General features: G+C 40.3%; 1 protein-coding gene across 3 annotated transcripts in view; it reads left to right on the top strand.

The window, feature by feature from the left end:
* Positions 1–18,990, top strand: part of LOC306820094 (ras and Rab interactor 2-like) — a 272,812-nt gene extending 253,822 nt beyond the window's left edge. For 2 of the 3 annotated variants that reach the window (XM_079337766.1, XM_079337767.1), the window contains 10 exons: positions 92–290; positions 384–498; positions 2,937–3,009; positions 3,786–3,877; positions 7,555–8,967; positions 14,110–14,192; positions 14,711–14,936; positions 15,090–15,221; positions 16,451–16,614; positions 16,990–18,990. In XM_079337766.1, coding sequence (XP_079193892.1) covers positions 92–290; positions 384–498; positions 2,937–3,009; positions 3,786–3,877; positions 7,555–8,967; positions 14,110–14,192; positions 14,711–14,936; positions 15,090–15,221; positions 16,451–16,614; positions 16,990–17,316 — 2,824 coding nt within the window. In that variant the 3' untranslated portion in view covers positions 17,317–18,990. Of the gene's footprint in view, positions 1–91; positions 291–383; positions 499–2,936; positions 3,010–3,785; positions 3,878–7,554; positions 8,968–14,109; positions 14,193–14,710; positions 14,937–15,089; positions 15,222–16,450; positions 16,655–16,989 lie in introns of all 3 variants that reach the window. The other variant, XM_079337768.1, reaches the window with a different exon arrangement.
* Positions 18,991–20,418: the final 1,428 nt, after the last annotated feature.

Below are 20,418 nucleotides of genomic sequence, written 5' to 3'. Positions count from 1 at the left end.
TAGGAATATCTGTAAATTCCACAACATGTTGGTACTCATGTCCACCAGCAGATGGCACAAGTGTTAAAGTCTGTCTCGTTGTATCTGCCAGGATGGAAAGTGAGTTGAGCGGTGTTTACCTGCAGTCCCCACACTATGGCGGTGTGGGGGTTGAAAGGGATTCTGGGTACGACTCCTTACGGAGGAGGATGAGCGTGCTGGACAGGCTGACTCAAACCCATCCGGTGTGGCTGCTGCTGGCGGTCAGTGAAGAGGAAGCTGGTCACATTCTTCTCAAGCAGCCACCAGGGGTGAGGGGGGTTATCTATCTTGGATGCATGTGTTTCCATTTCATTTCATTCAACTGTGTTTTACTGAATGAGTTCTGACTCCATGTTTTCCAGGTGTTTCTTGTGAGGAAGTCGGCTGTTCTGCAGAGAAAAGTTCTGTCTGTGCGTCTGAAGGAGACTCTGTCAGGATCTCCTATCAGCCACTTCCCTGTCAGAGAGAGCCAGTACAGTAAGTAACCTGTTTGGGTGAACTCCCAGAATTGCTCTACAACAGGAGTGTGTTTAGATAAATAGATAGATACTTTATTGATCCCGAGGGAAATTCAAGTAGTGACATACACATTTTTGGTTTCTTGGCATTTTCAAATTCGTCATACCTCTAGAGTCTGTGCACCTTTTTCTATAGATGATGAAGGACAGTTTGCCAGAACACATAAGTAATCTGAAATTGGGTTTGTTTTATTCTATTTGTTTTTTTTGTTTTTCTTTTTTAAATAATTACTTACATCATATTGACTAAGAAGTATGTGAATTTTCCAAAATGAACATGTTAACATTCTGAGACTTATTTTTAAATGAGTTTTGAAAGTCATAACATGTTTTATCCTGATGTCATTTCCTGCTGTAGTCCTGATAGTTTGATAGACTTAGAACTGTCACAACCTAAGCTTCAAGGTAAAGAAAGTGTTTGAATGTGTGGAAGTTGTTAGAAATGAAACATTCTGTCGTTCTTTTATGACAGTGTGCGACATAAACACACATGCCAGAGTGATCTAAATAACGATAGGGATGCAGAATACGAACACATTATTCTAAACACTAAACAGGTAAGTTAATCAAATGGGTGCCTGAGGTTATTTTGTTGCACTGCAGGTTTATACAAACCACAATCTCCCATGGCTACGTGTGGGTTTTTACCTTTCTGTACATGTAGAGAATGAACTATTCAATGAATGAAAAGATTTAACTTTCTTTGGAAGAGTATTAAATAAATGAATGTTTTTTTAAACTTTTATACAGGATCAAATTGAACAAGGTGTCTGTTTATCAGGTTCACTCTGACGGAACTATCACCATCATTGAGATAATTTAAATGAATCAATTATTACAGATAACAACTCCAAACCAACTCTGGTTAGATCATCTTAATGATCGTCAGACTACTTCATGATATGTGACTGTGCAGACCTTGTAAAACAAAAGTTCAACTCAGAAGTTGAAGAGAGAGTGATCTGAAAAGTGATCTTTCAGTTTCATTTGGTCTTCTGATTCTGTTTTTATTCCACCACAACCCCCTCTCTGGGTCACAGAGTTAAAGATGTCACTTCCCGTCTTCCTCCGCGTATTGTGTTTGAAGATAAGCAATGACGCAAACGAGATTAGAGTATGTGCATATTTGCATTTCATGCGACGTCGTCGTCGTTCTGAGGAGAGCACAAATAATTTACGATAACAATTAAACGAAGGCTGTGATCTGTCTTTTTTTAAGTCCCTTATAATCTTACAATAATACGTTCTGTATTGATGCCTAGTGGTTGAGTTTGAGAGTTAGTCATGGAGTTGTGACAGTGCCAAAGTGTGATGACATAGCAGCTGTGGATTTTCCCTGCTGAAACGACATTGCACATGGAAGTGGAAGGGGAGGGGGAGGGGGGGAGGGGTGGTTGCCTTTGGCCCGGTTTGCCCTTAGATGTGGGTCAGCTACTCTCAACTTGGCCTGTCATACTGCCAGTGGTGCCTGAAGTTACCGTTGTGCATGAGTGATTTGGGCTTGACTTGAACATGAACCACCCTCAGTACATTCTAAAAATACTGTTTACTACTTTTAATGTTTTGCACTTTGAGTTATAAAATGTTTTGTGAAATGCTCCAGCAGATGCTTCAGCCAGCAGCCAAAGACGGACTGGACTGTCTATTCAAATTTGCTATGTTACATTTAGGATCCCTTTAATGGGTAGAACGAGATAGAGTAGAACATAGAGAGTAAGATGCTGTTCTAAAAACAGTAGTTTGCCTTGCAGAACAAGGGAGTTGCTTGCTGTCTCTTTTTAAATGCACTTGTACTGTTGAAACAAAAAAAGAAAAACCTACAGTCACACAAAAACACAAAACCTAGTCCAAGTTACTGCAAGGTGAACTCCTGTCCCTTAATGCTCACAGTATATTGAAAAGGGAAACACAAACAGATATGATACTGTCTGACTGGCTGATACAAGTGGATAACACAAATACAGAGACATAGAACAAAGCCACATGCACGTGCTATTCACCTCACAAACACTTTACTATGTGGAAATAAACCGTGATGCTTTCACACCCCTGATAAAGTATCTTTTGTGAATTAACTTATCAAGTCCCTGTACTGCGATGAGATATGTCCACTGGGACTGTAATGTCATGTGGTTATTTAAGTGTCAGATATTTGCTCTTTCAATTCAAAAAACTTTATTTGTCCCTGGGGGGAAGTCAAAGGCACACAGACAGTCCAGCTATACTAAAAATGTAACCAAAGATACAGTGTCAACAAAAGAATAAAGAGTCAGTGTTTAGCAATGAAGCAAGAATAAATAAATACTAGTGAGTCCCAATCCCAAAAGCAGTGTAAGTGTATTTTTGTTATAGAGTTTATAGTATGAAAAGTGGTTTACACATTTCATTTGCTTCCAGCCTTTTCCCTTGAGGGATCTGGGATCAGCTTTGCAGATCTGTTCCGCCTGGTGGCTTTCTACTGTATAAGCAGGTAAACAACTTGTATTCTTCAGTCACTCTTTACATATCACATCTCCAGTTTCTCTCTTTGTGTTCCCTCTGTGATGATTAGAGGAGGATTTGAGGATGGAAACACTGTGGATGTTGATACATTTTTGTCCAGCAAGCGGCAGTCAGCTCTTTGTGTGCCCGGTCTCTCACTTCTCGTTTTAGCTCGTGCCAGCTCTGGAGACACAGACTGATGTAGGAGTTTAAAAAAAACAGACGCAGTACATTCTACCATGAGCGATGTCCACAAAAATAGTGGACTCACCTGGAAAGGCGACTGCTCTCCAAAAGGCTCTCCTGAATTTGAAACTTTTATATTTGTCTTCAAGTGAAAGTGAATGTTCTCAACTTAATTTAATTTAATATCATCCTTCCTCTGCACATGTTGTGTATATGAGTTTCTATTGGAAACAAAGGGTTGGCAAATTTTTAAAATGATGACTGAACACATTTTCACTTCTCTGTATGCCAGTGTGCAGGTTTGTTATGCCAAATAATGTGTGACTTCATCAGTTTTTCTGATGATATATCTGTCAAACTGAGGACAGTGGGCTTTATTACCCTGACCATTGAGCAATAAAACAAACAACAAGAAAAGAAAAGTCAACAGGGGAAACATGTGGAAGCATTTTAAGTTTCACAACTAAACCCTGAATTTCATTCAGCTGCTGCTGTTTCCCCCTTTGAAATTAACCTCTTGTATTTTTTTAGTGACTACTTGTTTCTGATTTATTGATTATGTGTTCATCTTTCATTTAGGGACGTCCTGCCTTTCTCACTCAAACTCCCAGAAGCCATTGCATCTGCAAAGACTCAGAAAGAACTGGAGGAGGTGGCTCAGCTTGGAGCAGGTAGCCCTCATTTGATTCTTCTTCTTGAAATTCTGTATCTGGTTTGAATTTCATCTTTAAAGGAAACACTGCAGGTGAAGTCGTAAGTAAAAGTATAGTTAACATCAGTAGGTTTAGAAAGACAACACTTAGATCATTGTACAGTTTGTACATACAGTATATACAGTATATACAGTATTTCCATCAGTTAAGTTAAACTTCTTGGTAATCTTAAAAGTTTTTAGATCACATAGATATTTGATGCTGCAGAGGACTATTCCAGAAAGTTAAAAAAAATATATATACAAAAACTTTTTCTTCAAAATCCATAAAAAAGGCAGGAACACAAAATGTAATATTTTACAATGTTACAATTTTGGGCTTAAAGAAGTACCTGAAGATAATGTTTGTAAAGTTTCTGGAGCAGTTAAAGAAAGTCCAATCTAATAGTGGTGTGTTGTGTTAACTGCATGGTTACACACTGTAAAAGAATGTGCTGAAACATAGGGAGAATATAAAAGAAATAAATGCTAGATTTTGAAAGAAGTACACGAGACTGAAGTTAAAAATGAAGAACAGCAGTGTTGTACTTTCCACCTTCACCTCAACCACAGTTTTTTTCCCTGGCAGTTACATCTTCTGTTACAAATTCTGAAACTAAACTAGCAAATGGGGATTACACCTTCCTCTGTTTGCAACAAATACAGTTTATTTGTGAGCCGAACACTCAGGTCTGTTTCACAGCAGATACGGTCGCTTCACCTCTGTGGAGTTATTCTCGGCTCTGCTGCTGTGAAACTGCAGTGAGTCAGCTCCTTACAGTAGAAGTGTGGGACATAACTCAGAGCTTAGTGTGTTGGGAGAAGGGAGTGGCGAGTGGAAATCTACGGTGCTGTCTAAACAAACACATACCATCATAGTACATTCAAGTGTGTGTGTGAGAACGCACAAGGTTTGCAAGTGCTAATGTAATATTTGCAGCTAACTGTGTCATAGCTTCTACAAACATGAAAAGATGCTTTTGTATTTGCGTGTTGGAATCTTGTGAATAGACGTGGGTGTCTGCTTTCACTGAAATGCCTTCTGCGTGCCTGTTTTTATATTTGACGTGAAGTGGGAGAAGTTAAAAGGCCCTTTTAAGCTCGAGTATTTCTTAGCTAGATGTGCGGTCATAAAGGGAAACTCCCCTTCTCCGATGGGAAGCTTCTATTAAAAGATTTTTAAAAAAAACAGGCTGGCATTTATGTCGTGGAAGCTGGGCACGCACATGTGAAACAAAAACAGTCCCCAACAGTCTATAGTCACTACTATTAATACACGGTTAACTATTGCAGTTCTTAGAGAGGCTGAAGATGTGTAAGAAAGTTGTTTCATGTAAATTTCACTTACAGATGTTGTTGACAATGGAAACAAAGTCATTTGTGAGTATGTCTCAGAAAGGGTAAGACTGGTAATACATCAAACACACACGGCGGACAATTTCCTCTGAATCAAATTCAGGGCTTGAGGCTAAATTGCTGTTTACATAACGCTCTGTTCCAGGTCACAAGTCGAATAGCTAAAAAGAATCAGACAAATAAGGTGTTTTCTTGACCTTTTTCTTGTAGGATCTGTTGGAACCGTCCATCTTTTTTATTGGTTCTGCAATGCAGGAACTATGAACCATGAACTATTTTAGTTCCTCGAACCCTGTTAAGAGGAACCTTTTTAGCTCCTGCTTCAGAGTATCATGGCGGTGTGAATGCAGAGCAGACAGACGGCATGGTGTGTAGTTCTCAGGAACCCATAGTGGATAGTTATCACATCACAGCTTTCTGATAGATCTGCAACACAAAGGACAGTTGGAAGTGGAAAATGTGAAGCAAAAAAAGGGTCATATATTGCATTAGAAAAAATAAGATCTCCCTTAGCTAAATGTAAGCAAGCATTCAACCACTTCCAAGCTAACATGACTACTGATTTAGTGGGAGGCCTAAAATATATAATAGGTAAAATGTACATAAGTTAAAAGAAGAGATGTCAACATGTTTTTTTATAGCGGAAGATAAATATGAGAAAAAGTGTACCAGTTTGTGTTGAAATGTTGTTGAGAGGATGTCTGCATTCTCATAGTAGCTCATATTTATCTCAAAGCGATGTTTAGCTGAAATGATCCTCACAGAGCTGCTAGCAGGTCTGCAGCCTGAGCAGCGATGTTAATCCTGACGTCAGGATTGTATTTCAAAATGGTCGAATTCAAAAATTGCTTGATCTGTTTGAAGCATAAAGTCCACAATTGCTACTGTGTGAGGCCTTTCATTTGAAGGGGTGGTAAGTTTCATTCACGTCGACTCAGGCTGTTTAGTATGCTCTACTCTGTTGCATGAATGAAATTGGGGCTGTAAAAAGATGTTTTTTTTAGTTGATTCTTTCACCAGAGCTACAGTACATTTGACATCACCCTCATGTAGTTTTGTAGATGTTGCTGGCTTATATTTGTTCGGTCGAGTTTCTCACCGCATATGTTTGTGTGAGAGATTAGAGAAATCTGAATGTATATCTGAGAGTTCTGGTTGTCCTGCTTCTTGCAGCTCGGCCCTCTCGACAGACTCCACAGTATGTCAAGTGGTCATTGCTCACATGGACAAGTGAGAATGCCATCACATTTCAGTCTCCAGACAATGAGGTAACAAAGGTCACATATAAAGCTGCTCTATCAGCTGGAGCGTGCTTCTTTACTGCTCTGTGAAAGGCAGGGTTAACCTTTCCTTTTTTAGCCTGCAGGAACTGTCATCAGTGGGCTTCTGCTGCTGTCACTGCATAGATATTTTTAAGTGGCTTGACTTGTTGCTTCTTCTTTTCAGTGTGGTTAAATGAATGTGTTTGAACTGTTTCCTTTAGGCCTGGGTGGATTCTTTTTCTATTCAGTCTGGGTTTTTTTTTATTTTTTTTTTTTTTAAAGCTTGCAGGAGGATTGTCTTTGTAAATAACTTAAAAACAACGAGATGATTCAGTAGAAAGGCACACATGACACCAAAGAGGAAACGTGGTAGCCACTGTTATGGAAAAATTAAAACTAGATAAAAACAGGCACAACATTATATAAAATAACGTATGCACACGGTCGATGACGATTCAAAGAACAGGAAAGCTGTTAAAACTACTCGCCGAGGGGAGCTGGAGACGTATGAGAGAGGAAAAGAGGACACGAAGAAGGATTGCAGAATCTGGAACTCTGTGCCGGGTGGTGTGTTTAGTTCCCTCCCACTTTGTCATTAGCATGGGCGACTCCCTCTTTGTGTGTTTGCTGGTTGTGAATCAGAGGGCTGTGCTCACGGCATTTCTGCCACTGACGAGAGGAAAGCTACAACCAAGCAGAGAGAAAACTTAGGAGAACTTAAAAGGGCTTAACTCACCGTTGGTAAGAAATAGATTGTCTTTTTTTTTATTTCACTGTTCTTTTACTATTTTTTTCATGTGTAGTCTCCTGTTACTAGTTGTTATTTAAGACTAACTCATTTTCTGGGAACCTTGAGTTGTCCAAGGAGAAGTTTGTGTTTAGCTTGAGGTAGTTAATGTTTGCCTGTGTGTGTGTGTGTGTGTGTGTGTGTGTGTGTGTGTGTGTGTGTGTGTGTGTGTGTGTGTGTGTGTGTGTGTGTGTGTGTGTGTGTGTGTGTGTGTGTGTGTGTGTGTGTGTGTGTTTGTCTTGTGTTTTACAGGATTCTGGGACTCTGCCCTGTGCAGCCAGCGTCGCACTCCTCCTCGTCCCTGTCGCCCTCTGAGCCGAACCCTGAGCCTCCAGCGGACTAACAGGAACAGGGAGGCCCGGGGGTCACAGCAGGGAAACACTGAGCCTCACTGTGACAGTGCTCCACCAACCCTACGGCCCTACGCCTCTCCACCTTCCCTTCGTCTGGAGAGAAGACATTCCAGTGGTCCTCTGTGCTTCGTTACTCCTCTCTTTCTCCAGACTCATCAGCACCATCACAGCCGTGATAATCCTCCTCGGAATGCGATCAAGTCCATAAACCTGGAGAATGCGGAGGAAGCATCCATGAAGCCGTTGGGCAGCAGTAGTCAAGCTAGTGGGCAGCAGAACATCGTCAATCTGAGCGGTAGTCCCAGGCAAGCTCCCCCTCGCCCCCCTCCTCCCCGCTCGATGTCACGCCGGCGCCCTGCTCCGCCACCACCTGGACCGCCAACGGCAACCACAAGGCCAAAGAGCATGCCGACGGCTGTTGCTGTGTCGGTTAGAAAACAGCAGTCTCCCAGCAAGCGCCCAGCACCCCAACCACCGCAAATGGGTGCCAAGCAGACCAGCCCGTCCAAAACGGCCAGCTCATTGGCCCGCGTGCCTTCGAACCCGCCGCCTCCAAGACCGAAGAAGCCTGATCTGGAGGCCCATCGCTGTCACATTGCCCTGGATGACGAGACCATCGCTAAGGCTCTGTCCCGTGCGAAGCTTCCCTCCTGCCAGCCGTCGCCTGCTGCTCCTGCCGATGTACTACTGGACAACAACACTAATAATCCATCCACTCCAAATGAGAGGGGAGGCCAGCGTCTCAGTGACATGAGCATGTCCACTTCTTCTTCTGACTCACTGGAATACTCCCAGGCTCCTGGATTCTCCCTTGGGTTAGCCTCGAACCCTTCGAGACACCTGAATCATCAAGACCCAGTGGAGGACAGCAGTGACGATGACGAGGACGGGGAAGAAGACGAGGAGGAGGATTACGGCGTCGGCTTGGAGACAGACCTTGAAATGCGCCTCCGTCCTTCCTTCAAAACGCGGCGGCCGAGGGTCAGTGTGAGCCTGGGCGGCGGCTCTTTTGTCATCCCCAGGGCTCTGAAGGGTCGTTTCAGTAAGGTGAGCGGCATGCTCAGCTCTCTTATGACCCCAGAGAGACGGGCTGTGAAAAGGATCGCTGAGCTGTCCAGGAATAAAACTTCCTACTTTGGATCCCTGGTCCAGGACTATATCAGCTTTGTTCAGGAGAACCGCAGCTGTCACACATCGGGGATAGATTTTCTGCAGACTCTCAGGCAGTTTATGACTCAGATGAAGGCTTACCTGCGCCAGAGCTCTGAGCTGGATCCGCCTCTCGAGTCCCTCATACCTGAGGACCAGATCGGTAAGTCTATTCATCTATTAACAATAGACTAAAAAGGAAAATGCACTACATATGAGATTTGTTGATTGCTTATTTCATCTGTCTTTGTGAAACATCTCCCCTTGCAAGCGTGGGCACAGTTGTGTGATGGTTTAGTCGTATCCCTTTTTGACAGTATTCACTTCTCTACATTTTTAAAGCCAGCGTAATTTTCAGAAGCAAAACCTCTTCAGATGTGCTTCAATGAGGGAGCTTAAAATGAAGTCATACAGCGATAATGTTCAGTGAATTCCTCAACTTGAGTATACCTTGTAAATCAGGCTTCAACTTTGAACATTTGAATCTTAGTCTGCCTTGCACTTGGTGTTGGGTTACAGAGGAGTGCTGTGCCCGATGAGTTATTCTTGGCTTACTTATGTTAGTGTTAGATGACTAGCCTCAGGCTCCTTAAAACTGAAAGCCAGAGTAGACTAATGGGTCAGCAAATACTAAAGATCTAATATTGTTCTATTGCGCATATCCTATTGATGTTTTTTCTGATCGTGCGCTTGTACATAAACCTTTTTATTGCTCTGGCGTTAACACTCTGAGCGCTATCTGCAGCACATGCAGCACAGTGCTAAAGCTGAAAAGACGGTGGTGTGCACTCAAATGAGCTTACAAAATGTGTAGTAGAAGTGAGCAATATATAGCGTCTAAGATAATATCTGAATAGTTATTTTAACAATGTGACAGTAAATAATAAACAACTGCTGGTCCAAACAAGATTTAACCCTATATGACTAAGAATAAACAGATTAAACCTGTACAATTAAAAATAGACTCATGCTTATATAAAGAAATAACCTAGTGGATAACAGTTGAAGAGTGTTGACCTTCTGAAAGTATGTGTTGTTTCTGCATGTACTGTTTGAGGTGTTAAAAAAGACATCAGACAGTCAATGCAGACAATAAGGGTGCGAATTAAAGTATGAGTCCAAACACTAAAGGTGCAGACATAAAGAGATGGCAGATGGACTTTAAGTGTCCAAACAATAAGGTGAAAACAGGAATAATTAAAGTTTTTGTCATTAACGTAGCCAAACATTGCTCGATCCCTAAAAACTGCTCTCGTTTCCAAACCAGTGCTAAAGTAAGGAGAAATTATTTTAGAGAAATAATATTTAACCTTACTATGTCCCTGCTATGGCATACAGTGCTAAGGTTAAATATTTTTAAATGAAGTTATTTGTTTTAGTGTTACTGAAACTGAATTGAGGTTACAATGATTGTAAAAAGTAGTTTGTTGTCATGAGTCAAAGGGACAAAGAGATGCCAAACCAAACCCATCTCATTATTGTGAACCGTTTGCATGAATATGTAAGTGTGTCTGTCTGCACTCATCTCACAGCCCTTGTTCATTGTAAACAACAACAGCAAAGCTTTGTTCAGACACAGAGAAGTGATCCACTCTGGTTGTGCTAACAGACCATGGATACGCACATAAAGAGCCTCCCTCTCTGTAGTGTTCCCTTAGGATAGGGGAAATGTGAAGTGGGTTGTTTATTTTGACATACAGCTGAGTGAAAGGTAATAATAATAATAATAATAACACATTTTATTTTTAAAGCACTTTACATTTTTCAATGTCAAAGTGCTACAGAGTTTAAAAGGATAAAAGAGCAGTTACATCTAAAAAAACGAAGTTTAGAGAAGGTAAACAGCTTTCTCTTAGCTGGAATGAGTTATTTTAAAGACATTTTCAGTTATTTATATATATATTTTTTTACCTGAACAAAATGGTCAAAGTTACGAGCACGGAGCATGCAGTCAGGCTGACGTGATGAAATCCTACCAAGCGCGGCTAAAAGAAAGGAGAACAGGAGCTTAGCTGATGCCAATGACTGCTGTGGTCCAGCGTGTTTGCAGGAAGATTAAGATGAGAGTTTTTCACACAACGTCTTAAAGTCCGACATCTTTTGGAAGAAATGTGGTAAATATTTAAGCAGTAACAATGGAGCGTGGGTGTTGTGACTAATATGAGTGTTTAGATGTTGACCTTGAGTTTAACAGGTAGAATGTTTGTTTGCCAAAAGAGGTTGGACGCTTTTAAATACACCCCATTTACAGCCATGACTGAATAAGAAACAAACAAAACGGGGGTTGTAAATGGGAAGTCAAGGCCATGACTTTAGAGTTTCAGATTTGTTCTCAAGTTTTCAGGGTGTGTTTTGAATGTCAGTTGTGCTATGTATTTGATTGTGTTTCTGAATAACACATTATAGATCACTGACTGCCCTATAGTTTACGTATGTATGTCCACAGGAAGCCTTTGAGCAGGTTGGATTTCAGATAAAGCCTGAAAACAAACATAGCTCAACAGATAAAGGAAACAAGCCTTTCTGAATTGAACCAGGAAGCTGTTTGTAACAAAAAGGAGTGTGTGGGTGTGTTTGTGTGTACCTGCATGGTCAAACTACATGAAGCCCAATAATAATATAATAACATCATAATTTCCTTAATAGCCCCTGTAACCCTCCGTGCATACACACAAGGATCTAATGGACTTATCCAGCCTCAGTAAACACCTCACTGAGGCTCGCCGGTGTTTATTACTCTACATTTATTTGGCTTTGCAGTGTTCAATAAAGACCGTCTGAAAACCCTAACCTCATGTGAACCACCACACTTAGACACAGTGTCCGCCCCGGGCTTGTGTTCTACTGAAGTGTTCACCCTGTACCTCTCGAATGACTCAACACAAAGGCAGATATTTCTTGACAGAAACACATTTCTTGTATGTGCATGTTCGCTCGTTTATGCGAGCTGCAAAACATGAACGAGGTTCTGTGCAGCTGTCTCTCCATTAGCATGCTGCAGACTAAAAGACTGCCTGCAGGCTGTGGATGCCTGTGGATGAATCAGTAGGCAGTTATACCAGAGGACAATAAGACACAATTGTTGAAATGCAACTTGCTGTCCAGTGTTTGAGGTAGGCAGGAAGTTGTTTGAATCCCATGTGCGTAGGTCTGAGGTACAGACGGCGCCATTGTCGAGGTCCAACCAAAGTGCTTCAAAATCAGTGACGTAATAATGATCAGTGTCATAAAGCTAACACTTCAACCAATCTGCCAGTCTTTACTCTCCAAAGAGAATTCATGTTGACTTTTTGATAAAAAAAACCCAAAAAACTAACATCTATTTTTGAAACCTTTCAGCTCTTTGAATATTTAGTTTCGATGGGAAGCAATGACCGAACTAAAAACGTATTGGAATATTTTTTTATAACAGTTTAGAAACTGATTGAGGACGACATGCCCTCAGGAAAAAATAAATAAAAATCCATGGATAATTTGTTATAAGTTGTTGATCTTTTTTAAAGGACTTAAGTGACACTTTTTCCAAAAATGTTCAACATCAGCATCAATGAAGGAGCCTGACCATAATCATTGATGATGTACTTCCTTTTTTTATGTGTGGAGAGAGAGAGGGGGTCACTGAACACAGGATGGCTGTCTTTAGATGTAAAGAGAGCCTTTGACTCTTCAACTGCTACCGCTTTGAAGCAACGAAGAAGGTCTGAAAAATGGAATTCTGCCTTTAATGGACCAAGGACAAAACACAAGAGGGGCGGAGTTAAAAAAGTGAAAAATATCAAATACACGACATACAGTATGACCATGACTGGATAAGAACAGACAATGTATAGAATGATAAATTTGTCATAATATATATATTTTGAGTTGTAAACCCTAAGAACTGCTCTCGTTTAAGTATGCCTAATTCTAAAAAATGCCTGCTTGCTTGGCTTTGTGCTTGCTGCTGTGTACCTGTAATCCAGATAAAAACACAACTCAATAGACAAGGACATTTTGTTCTCGAAGTAACCAGGAAGCTATCTGTAAGAAATTGTGTGTGAGTGTACCTGCCCGGTCACACAACATTGAGTCCAACAATAATGTCTTTAATAACCTCTGTGTGTACAGATGAGGATCTCGTGGTCTTATCCACCCTTAACAAAGAGCTCAGGCTCACCACTGTTTATTACTTCAGACTTATATGACTTAGCAGTGTTCAATACACAGCTGTTATAAACCCAGACCTCAAATGACTCCCTGATCCTGATCCTGATCCTGATCCTGATCCTGATCCTGATCCTGATCCTGATCCTGGCTCCTGATAGTGTTCAGGCTTGTGTTGAGTTGAGTGTGTTTTCACCCCGTGTTCTTTAGGTGACTCGACAGAAAGGTAGACATTTCTCCAAAAGATCCAAATGTACACTCCCAGGTTAATGGGAAGGCTTATGTCAATTGAAGCAGGGTGAAATAACCACATATGAAGTGGACACTGAAATGTTGTTTCATGTGTAGGACTGTTTTTAGTTGCTATGGAACGTGTTTCTGTCTGCAGCAGTACACAGCATAGTTTACATGTAGAAACTCTTACCTGCTCCTCCAAGCAGGCTGTGCTGTCTGTTATCTGTGGCACACAGTAATCATCCATAACTAGGCCTATACCTTATACAACCCAGCTTTGAGTTACTAAAACTACCCCCTTTGATACCCCAGCAGGATCTTCTGGATTTTCCTTCCTGAAACTCCTTCTTGACTTTGTCCTTGTATACTCTCTTGGCCTCTTTTTTTTTCTTGTTCAGTTTACTTGAGAATAAATTTGGTTTTGGGGCCTGTTGTAAAATGCTCTTTTCTTTTCATTAAATGAAGCTTTTATGGGATCCAGGACTTGTTGTTGTAAAATACCTTGACAGATTTTGTAGTAACATCACCTCCTTGTGAGAGGTGATGCTGTGAGCCAACATCAGTGACCTCCTTTGAACTGCTCCTGCGTAAGCAGCCCCCCCCCCCCTACACACACACACACACACACACACACACACACACACACACACACACACACACACACTGTACAGTCAAAGAAGCCTTGCGATGTCTCATATGCATTATTGTCCTACACATTCACTTTTATGCAGCAGTGTGGTCTACTGACCAAAGAGGCAGCTTGTTTTTGAGGCTTTTTCTTTTTCTTTTTAGATTTAACATCGTGAGTCAGGCATTCATGACTCTTTAATAGTCAAACTGTGACTCATTTGTTTGCCTCAGAGTTTGTTTTTTTATCTGTCTGGTAATAAAGACGTGTGTGTTTGTATGTGACTTTCATCCTCTACAGATCAGGTGCTAGAAAAGGCCATGCACAAGTGTGTCCTAAAGCCTCTGAAGAGTGTGATCGAGGCGGCTTTACATGACTTCCAGGTAAGAGATAAGCAAGTTTTTTAGAGCCAGATTGATATTGGTTGGCTGATAATATTATTATTGGCTGGTTGTCCCGTCACTCATAACTGCTGTAACTGTGTGGATTTCTTTTCTTTATTTGCACTTATTTGAATATTTTACAAAGCAAAACAATAAAACATGATTTAGGGGAATGCTCAAATGTTTGGACGTTTAGATTTGGTGGAAATATTTCACATTCACCTAACAAATATCCTGAAATATTAACCTAAAAGGTTGAACTGTGTAACAATGTTTGTATTTCTTAAGAAATCTGTAGAAAATGATATTTTCCTGGTTTGGAATTGTTTTTAGTGAGAGTTTTCACTTGTCCTTTCTCTCAATTGAAGTGCTGAAGTGCTAACAAACTCCTTACACATGTCCTTATTCAGCAACAATAATAAAATACTACAAACACAATATATCAATTTGCTAGGAATCTAACTTTGTTGACTGAGTAATGTAACCTTCCCCCTCACTGGCTGCTTTGTCCTCTACAGGTCAGCAGTGGGACTTTGCAGCAGCTGAGAGAGAACTTGGCCCTGGCTAAGTCCAAGAAGCCCCAGGAGCTCGGGGTGGACGGAGCTGTGCCCCCTGACTCTCTGGCTATTGAGAAAATCCGCCACAAGTTCCACAACATGAAGAAGATGTACTCCCCAGAGAAAAAGGTTTCACTCCTGCTGCGTGTGTGTAAACTCATCTACACCATCATGCAGGATAATTCAGGTAGAAAAAGAGTTTCCCACACTGCATACAACATTTCTGAAACTACACACAGTTTTAGTTTCATGTTCCTTTTACAGCAATGTCTTCTGTCTGACCTGTTTGACCACCACACCTACTTGCGTCTCTGCTTTCTGCCTGCTTCCTTCCTTCCAGGGAGGATGTACGGGGCCGATGACTTCCTGCCTATGCTGACTTACGTCGTAGCTCAGTGTGAAATGCCTCAGCTGGACACAGAGATCCAATACATGATGGAGCTGCTGGACCCTTCTCTGCTGCAAGGAGAAGGTGGGGCATGGCGTAACCAGGGGCGGAGTTATGGGTGGGCTGGCGGATTGCACAGAGGAATGTCCCTGTTCAAATGGCTGCCTCCTAATGTAGAAATGGTTAAAATACGATATGTGATCTTAATTTTTTTGATTTTGATGACAGGTGTTAGTTATGCATGCAGCTGACATGATTGACAGGTGGGCGTGTTGTGGCGTTTTGTCAAGAGGCTTAAAAAGCCACCTCAGCTCCAGTTCTCAGCCTGTTGTTAGGTTGACTGTTAGTTCATAGGCTGAGACAGGATTTCCAGCATGGCTACTGTCGCCATCAAGCATCCTGAGCCCCCTACAGTCACACATGAGTGACGTCACTCCGGCTTTGTCAATTAATATTTACAGTCTATGATTCTGAGCTGCAGGGAAAATGTTTAGAAGATTACAGAGGATGCTTTTCTTTCACTTATTTTAAACAATTCCAGCATTCCATTTTTTTCTGTTTGTTCACCCTGAAGAAGGCGTGTGCCCAGCTTTTTGATAACCTGTCTGTTACTAACATTTCTATGATAAAATAACCAGTTTTATAAAGGATGCTTTTGAAATATTTGAAGCCAAATAGTAAAAAAACCAAAAAAAAACACTTCCTATGAGTGCATCGACTGTATTAATATTGTGTGCATATTACATCACAGCCCTTTCCTTTTCCTCTTAAAATTCTTTCACTCAAAGAAGATGAAGAAGAGAAAAAGTCAAATATGTTTTTGGTCTTCAATTTTCTTCGTGCACTCTTACAACGCACAAGATGTGTTAAAGCTGAACCTTTACAGCTGAGTTGAGTTTATCCGGAAGTTTCATCGATAGTGCTTTAGAAACATGGGTTTAGGAAGGAAAGTCTTTACGACATTAGCAGGAAATTCCAGTCGGGGAACAAGGAGGCCTGACCCTCCCAGCATGAAATACTTTCCTGTCAGTGTCAACCTGTCTGGCCTGTAAGTTTATTGTAGAACAGCTCAAGTGTACTTTTGTATTTAGTATGTATTTTAGTGCTTTGATTTAAAAAAAAAAAGTTGCAGTTCTTGTTCTAAATCTTTTCTGGTTCAAAGGAAGTGTTTGTCGATTCTTGATACGTTCTCTTCAGGTGACTAAATGATCTCAGCTTGTTTCTCCTCTTGACAACAAGCCCTGAAACGCTGTCACATCTGTTCTTTCTTTTTCTCCATTAATCTTGCACCATCTATTGTGTCAACCATCCAGGCGGTTATTACCTGACCAGCGCGTATGGAGCCATGTCGCTCATCAAGAACTTCCAGGAGGAGCAGGCGGCCCGGGTTCTGACTTCCGAGGCCAGAAACACTCTTCACCAGTGGCACCGGCGTCGCACAGCACAGCGTTCAGTGCCGTCTGTGGACGACTTTCAGGTATCACGCCTGACCTGAACCCATCTTGATCATTCAGGCAGTGAGTCTAAGTTGTACCAATTCAAAACACATCCAAACTCAGCATTGGGAAAGATGCATGAAAGGTGCTGTGTTGTGGCCCTCTTCAATGAAAAGGAATACATCTACAGTTTCCTCTATCACAGCATGTGGATCTGGATCTGTGGTTTTTATAAATCTAGTTGAGAGCACCCCCTACTGGTAGTACTATTAACACCTGCATGTGATTTTATTTTTATCTATTTATTTTTTTGACAATTACCCTGCCTGCCTTTATATCGAATGATTCAGTCAGTTCTTATGGCGATATCTGACTACACGACATGTGAACACTTGTTTTTTTGTTTCCCTTTATAGAACTATCTCCGTGTAGCCCTGCAGGAAGTGGACACAGGCTGCACAGCCAAAACCTTGCTCGTTGACCCATACACAACCACAGAGGAGGTCTGCTCACTCTGTGCTTACAAGTTCAAGATCCCTGACCCTGAGAAGTACGCACTGTTTCTGGTCATTGAGGACACAAGCCAACAGCTCGCCCCCGACACACACCCACAACGGATCAAAGCCGAGCTCCACAGCCGGCCTCGGACACAGATCTTCCACTTCCTCTACAGGAAGGTGCCCAACCTGAACCTCTGTATCCCTGACGTTATACACAATGCAAATTGCCTTCAAGTACAATAGTGGAGAAGAATGTAACCGCTCGCTGCACTTGATCACTATTGATCATTTTGATTTATTGTTTTTTGGTGCTTGTAGATGTTTGTTTTGTCGATGAATTGGAGGATGTCTGTGGAGAAGCCAAGCTGTATGTCAAATGTCTTGGGTCAAAGATGATGTCATGAAGAGGAATAAGTGGATCATTTATTTTCATGAGCAAACCACCAGGAGGTAGAATGGACTTTGGAACGTGTGGGTGTTTCACCTGAACACCTGAAGACGTCAGATTGGAGTCAAAAAGGCAGAGAAAAGTAAACGTAAAAATCTGCAGGTTGGGTTAAGGGTTTTAAAAACGTATTTGGCAGCCCTTTATTTCATTTATATGGCAGAGTTGGCTGGAAGCGATGAAGTTTTCACTATTGGAAATGTATTTTCATGTCAAAATATCATTATTGATGAGCAAAACGTTGGATGCATTTGGCACGTTTATCTATTTTCAAATCTAAACATTTAATTTGGACCTATCGAAAGGTATTTACACACAGCTACCTTTGGTTAGTTATCAGCAATCCCTTCTATAGCAGCAATAACAATCACATGTACAAATTCCAACATGTTTCAGTAGGATTGTGATTGTTAGAAATAACATTTCACATTATAAATATTAACAAAAGCACTTCTAGCAGTTTTGACATTTTCAAAAAAATATTTTGTATTTGCTGCACAGAATGCTATTTTCATTCAGATGTGTACAGATGCTTATGAAAACTTAAATTGTTCTCGGGTTACAGTTATATTACAGACATCTGAAATACACATAACATCTTAACTTCATCAAAAATCATTTCTGACTTTCAGCACAGAATTTTCTGAATCTTTTACTGATGTGCGTAAAGGAGCGTGTAAAATGTTTGCTTTTTGGATGCAGAGATTCAACACTGATTTCCAGTTTTGAAACTGGCTTGAAGAATTTACATTTTGATGAGAAATGAATGATTTGTAGATAAAATTCATAAGAACTGCTCCCAGTCAAAACACACATTATTGCATTTACTGCTTTTAATGAGCTTGGAAAAAAAAGGGCTCGCCACACTTTTATATCCATCTGTGCCAACTGAGAGGAAGAGAAGTTATTGGTTTGTGGCTGTTTTGCAGGATTGTAAGTATTTAAGTTGTAATATGGAGATGAAAAGTTTCTCTGATAATTATAAATGTATCATATATTTAATTTGGAACCGTCATACTGTAGACCGCCTTTAATATAACTAACATTTATCTTAACTGCTGTAATCCCAGGTGCCTTTAATAGGAATTGAACATGCTGTTAATTACAGAGAGTTTACTCAGCTTTCATCTAAAGAACGCTTCATGCCAAAGCTCTGATTTAATAAGTAAAATGAACTATTTTTAAAGTTTAAATCCTGTTTTTTTTGTGAGTTGTGTTTTATTTCTGCAGTTGCGGGTCAACTGTAGCTTTTATGTCTGTGTCTAAATATTTTTATATCCAAATGTTTCTTTTCTCATTTCTAAAGTGAAAAAGATTTGTATTCAAATTTAACATGTCTGTACTTGACTTTGTAGTGGTGTTGGATTTATGCCAGTTATTTTTCAGGAGTCATTTTCAAACTACACTGTTTCTACTGTTTGTAATAGAAACGCAAAGATGATTGTGGAAATATATAAATTCTCTTCAACTGAGACTATAGGCTCACATTATTTCATGAGGATGTTGTGCTTCTTTTGTGGGGGAGGACTCGTCAAATACTGAAGAGAGATATATACATACATACTGTATGTGTGTGTGTTTTTGTTTTTTTTGTTGAGGGGGGGCTTTTTGCCATTCTTTGATAGGACAGTGGATAGAGTGGTAAATCTGGAGAGAACGAGACTGGGGAGTAACCATTAGCCAAGATTTTTTTTTTTTTTTTTTTTGCAGGATTTATATCATAACCAATGGTCTCGTGTACTTCAACCCACAAAATAGTCTCCACAATACTCATTAGTTCTATATGACTTACCATGCAATGTTGCTTTTATTAAGTCCCTTTTTTTCCTTAAAGTTTCTAAATGTCCAAGAAACGCTAACCAAAATTTCCCAGACCTCCAAAATTGTCTTCAATTTTTGTATTTATTTATTTAGAACAACCCGTGGTCCAAGACCTTAAAACGATTGAATTGATTAAGCGAACGATAATGGAAAATAGGCACATGCTTCAAATAGAAAAAAATATATATTGAAGCGTGAAAAAGAAGATTTTGGGGATTGCTTGTTAAAAACACTGAAGTAATCAATTACTTCTAAAAATAACTGATTAATTAGTCAAATATTCATGATAATAATTGCTGCATATTTTTTCACAAAGAGAAAGAAAGTGATTTGCAGTCTAATCTTTCATCATTAGCATTAAGTCCAATCTTCTCATGTAGCGGTAAATGCCAACATCTGTTGGAGTTGAGCAGTGAAATGTAACTTACCTACAACAGCATCAGGTATTACCTTTGAATAGCTTCATAGTACTGTAAGTTTGTTATTTAGCATCTAAGGAGCTTTCTGCATTCCCTGTCATGAGTAATTATGCTGTATGTGTCTCGTTCGTTTGACATTTAATAGACTAACTGCTTATTTTTCTCAGTGTGGAGCACTTGTGCCCTTAATTAACTTAAATTCATACCTCAGTATATCCACCAAAGTTTTTTTTAACACGTAACTAAATGGAATTAATTATAAAACATAACTTGTATAAGCTCACTCGTCTATGAAAAAAGAAAGATTTATGATAAAGCTTGAGACGCTTATAGATACATTTTAACTCCACGGAGTAAACAAACGTTTAGAACGTAAAGTATTATTTTATTTAGAACTCGAGCACTTTTAAAATCACGCTTGAATTAAATGTGAGGGAGAGAAATGAATGTGTGCTTAAATCACAGGTAGGCCCTCATCTACAGACCCCTCACATGCTACCAAAGGGGTCACTTCGACAGATATGTTAGGCTACATGTTGACTGGTTAAACTATGTCAATGAAAACAACTAATTTAGAATATTTGACACCCTCCCTTTGTAAACATTTCAATATACACTTTCAACGTTTAATTCTTATGTGTAGGGTGTATGTGTGTGCTG

This window comes from Symphodus melops (assembly GCF_947650265.1).
Source record: "Symphodus melops genome assembly, chromosome: 2".
Classification (NCBI taxonomy): domain Eukaryota; kingdom Metazoa; phylum Chordata; class Actinopteri; order Labriformes; family Labridae; genus Symphodus; species Symphodus melops.
This window is presented reverse-complemented; position numbering and strand designations above follow the sequence as displayed.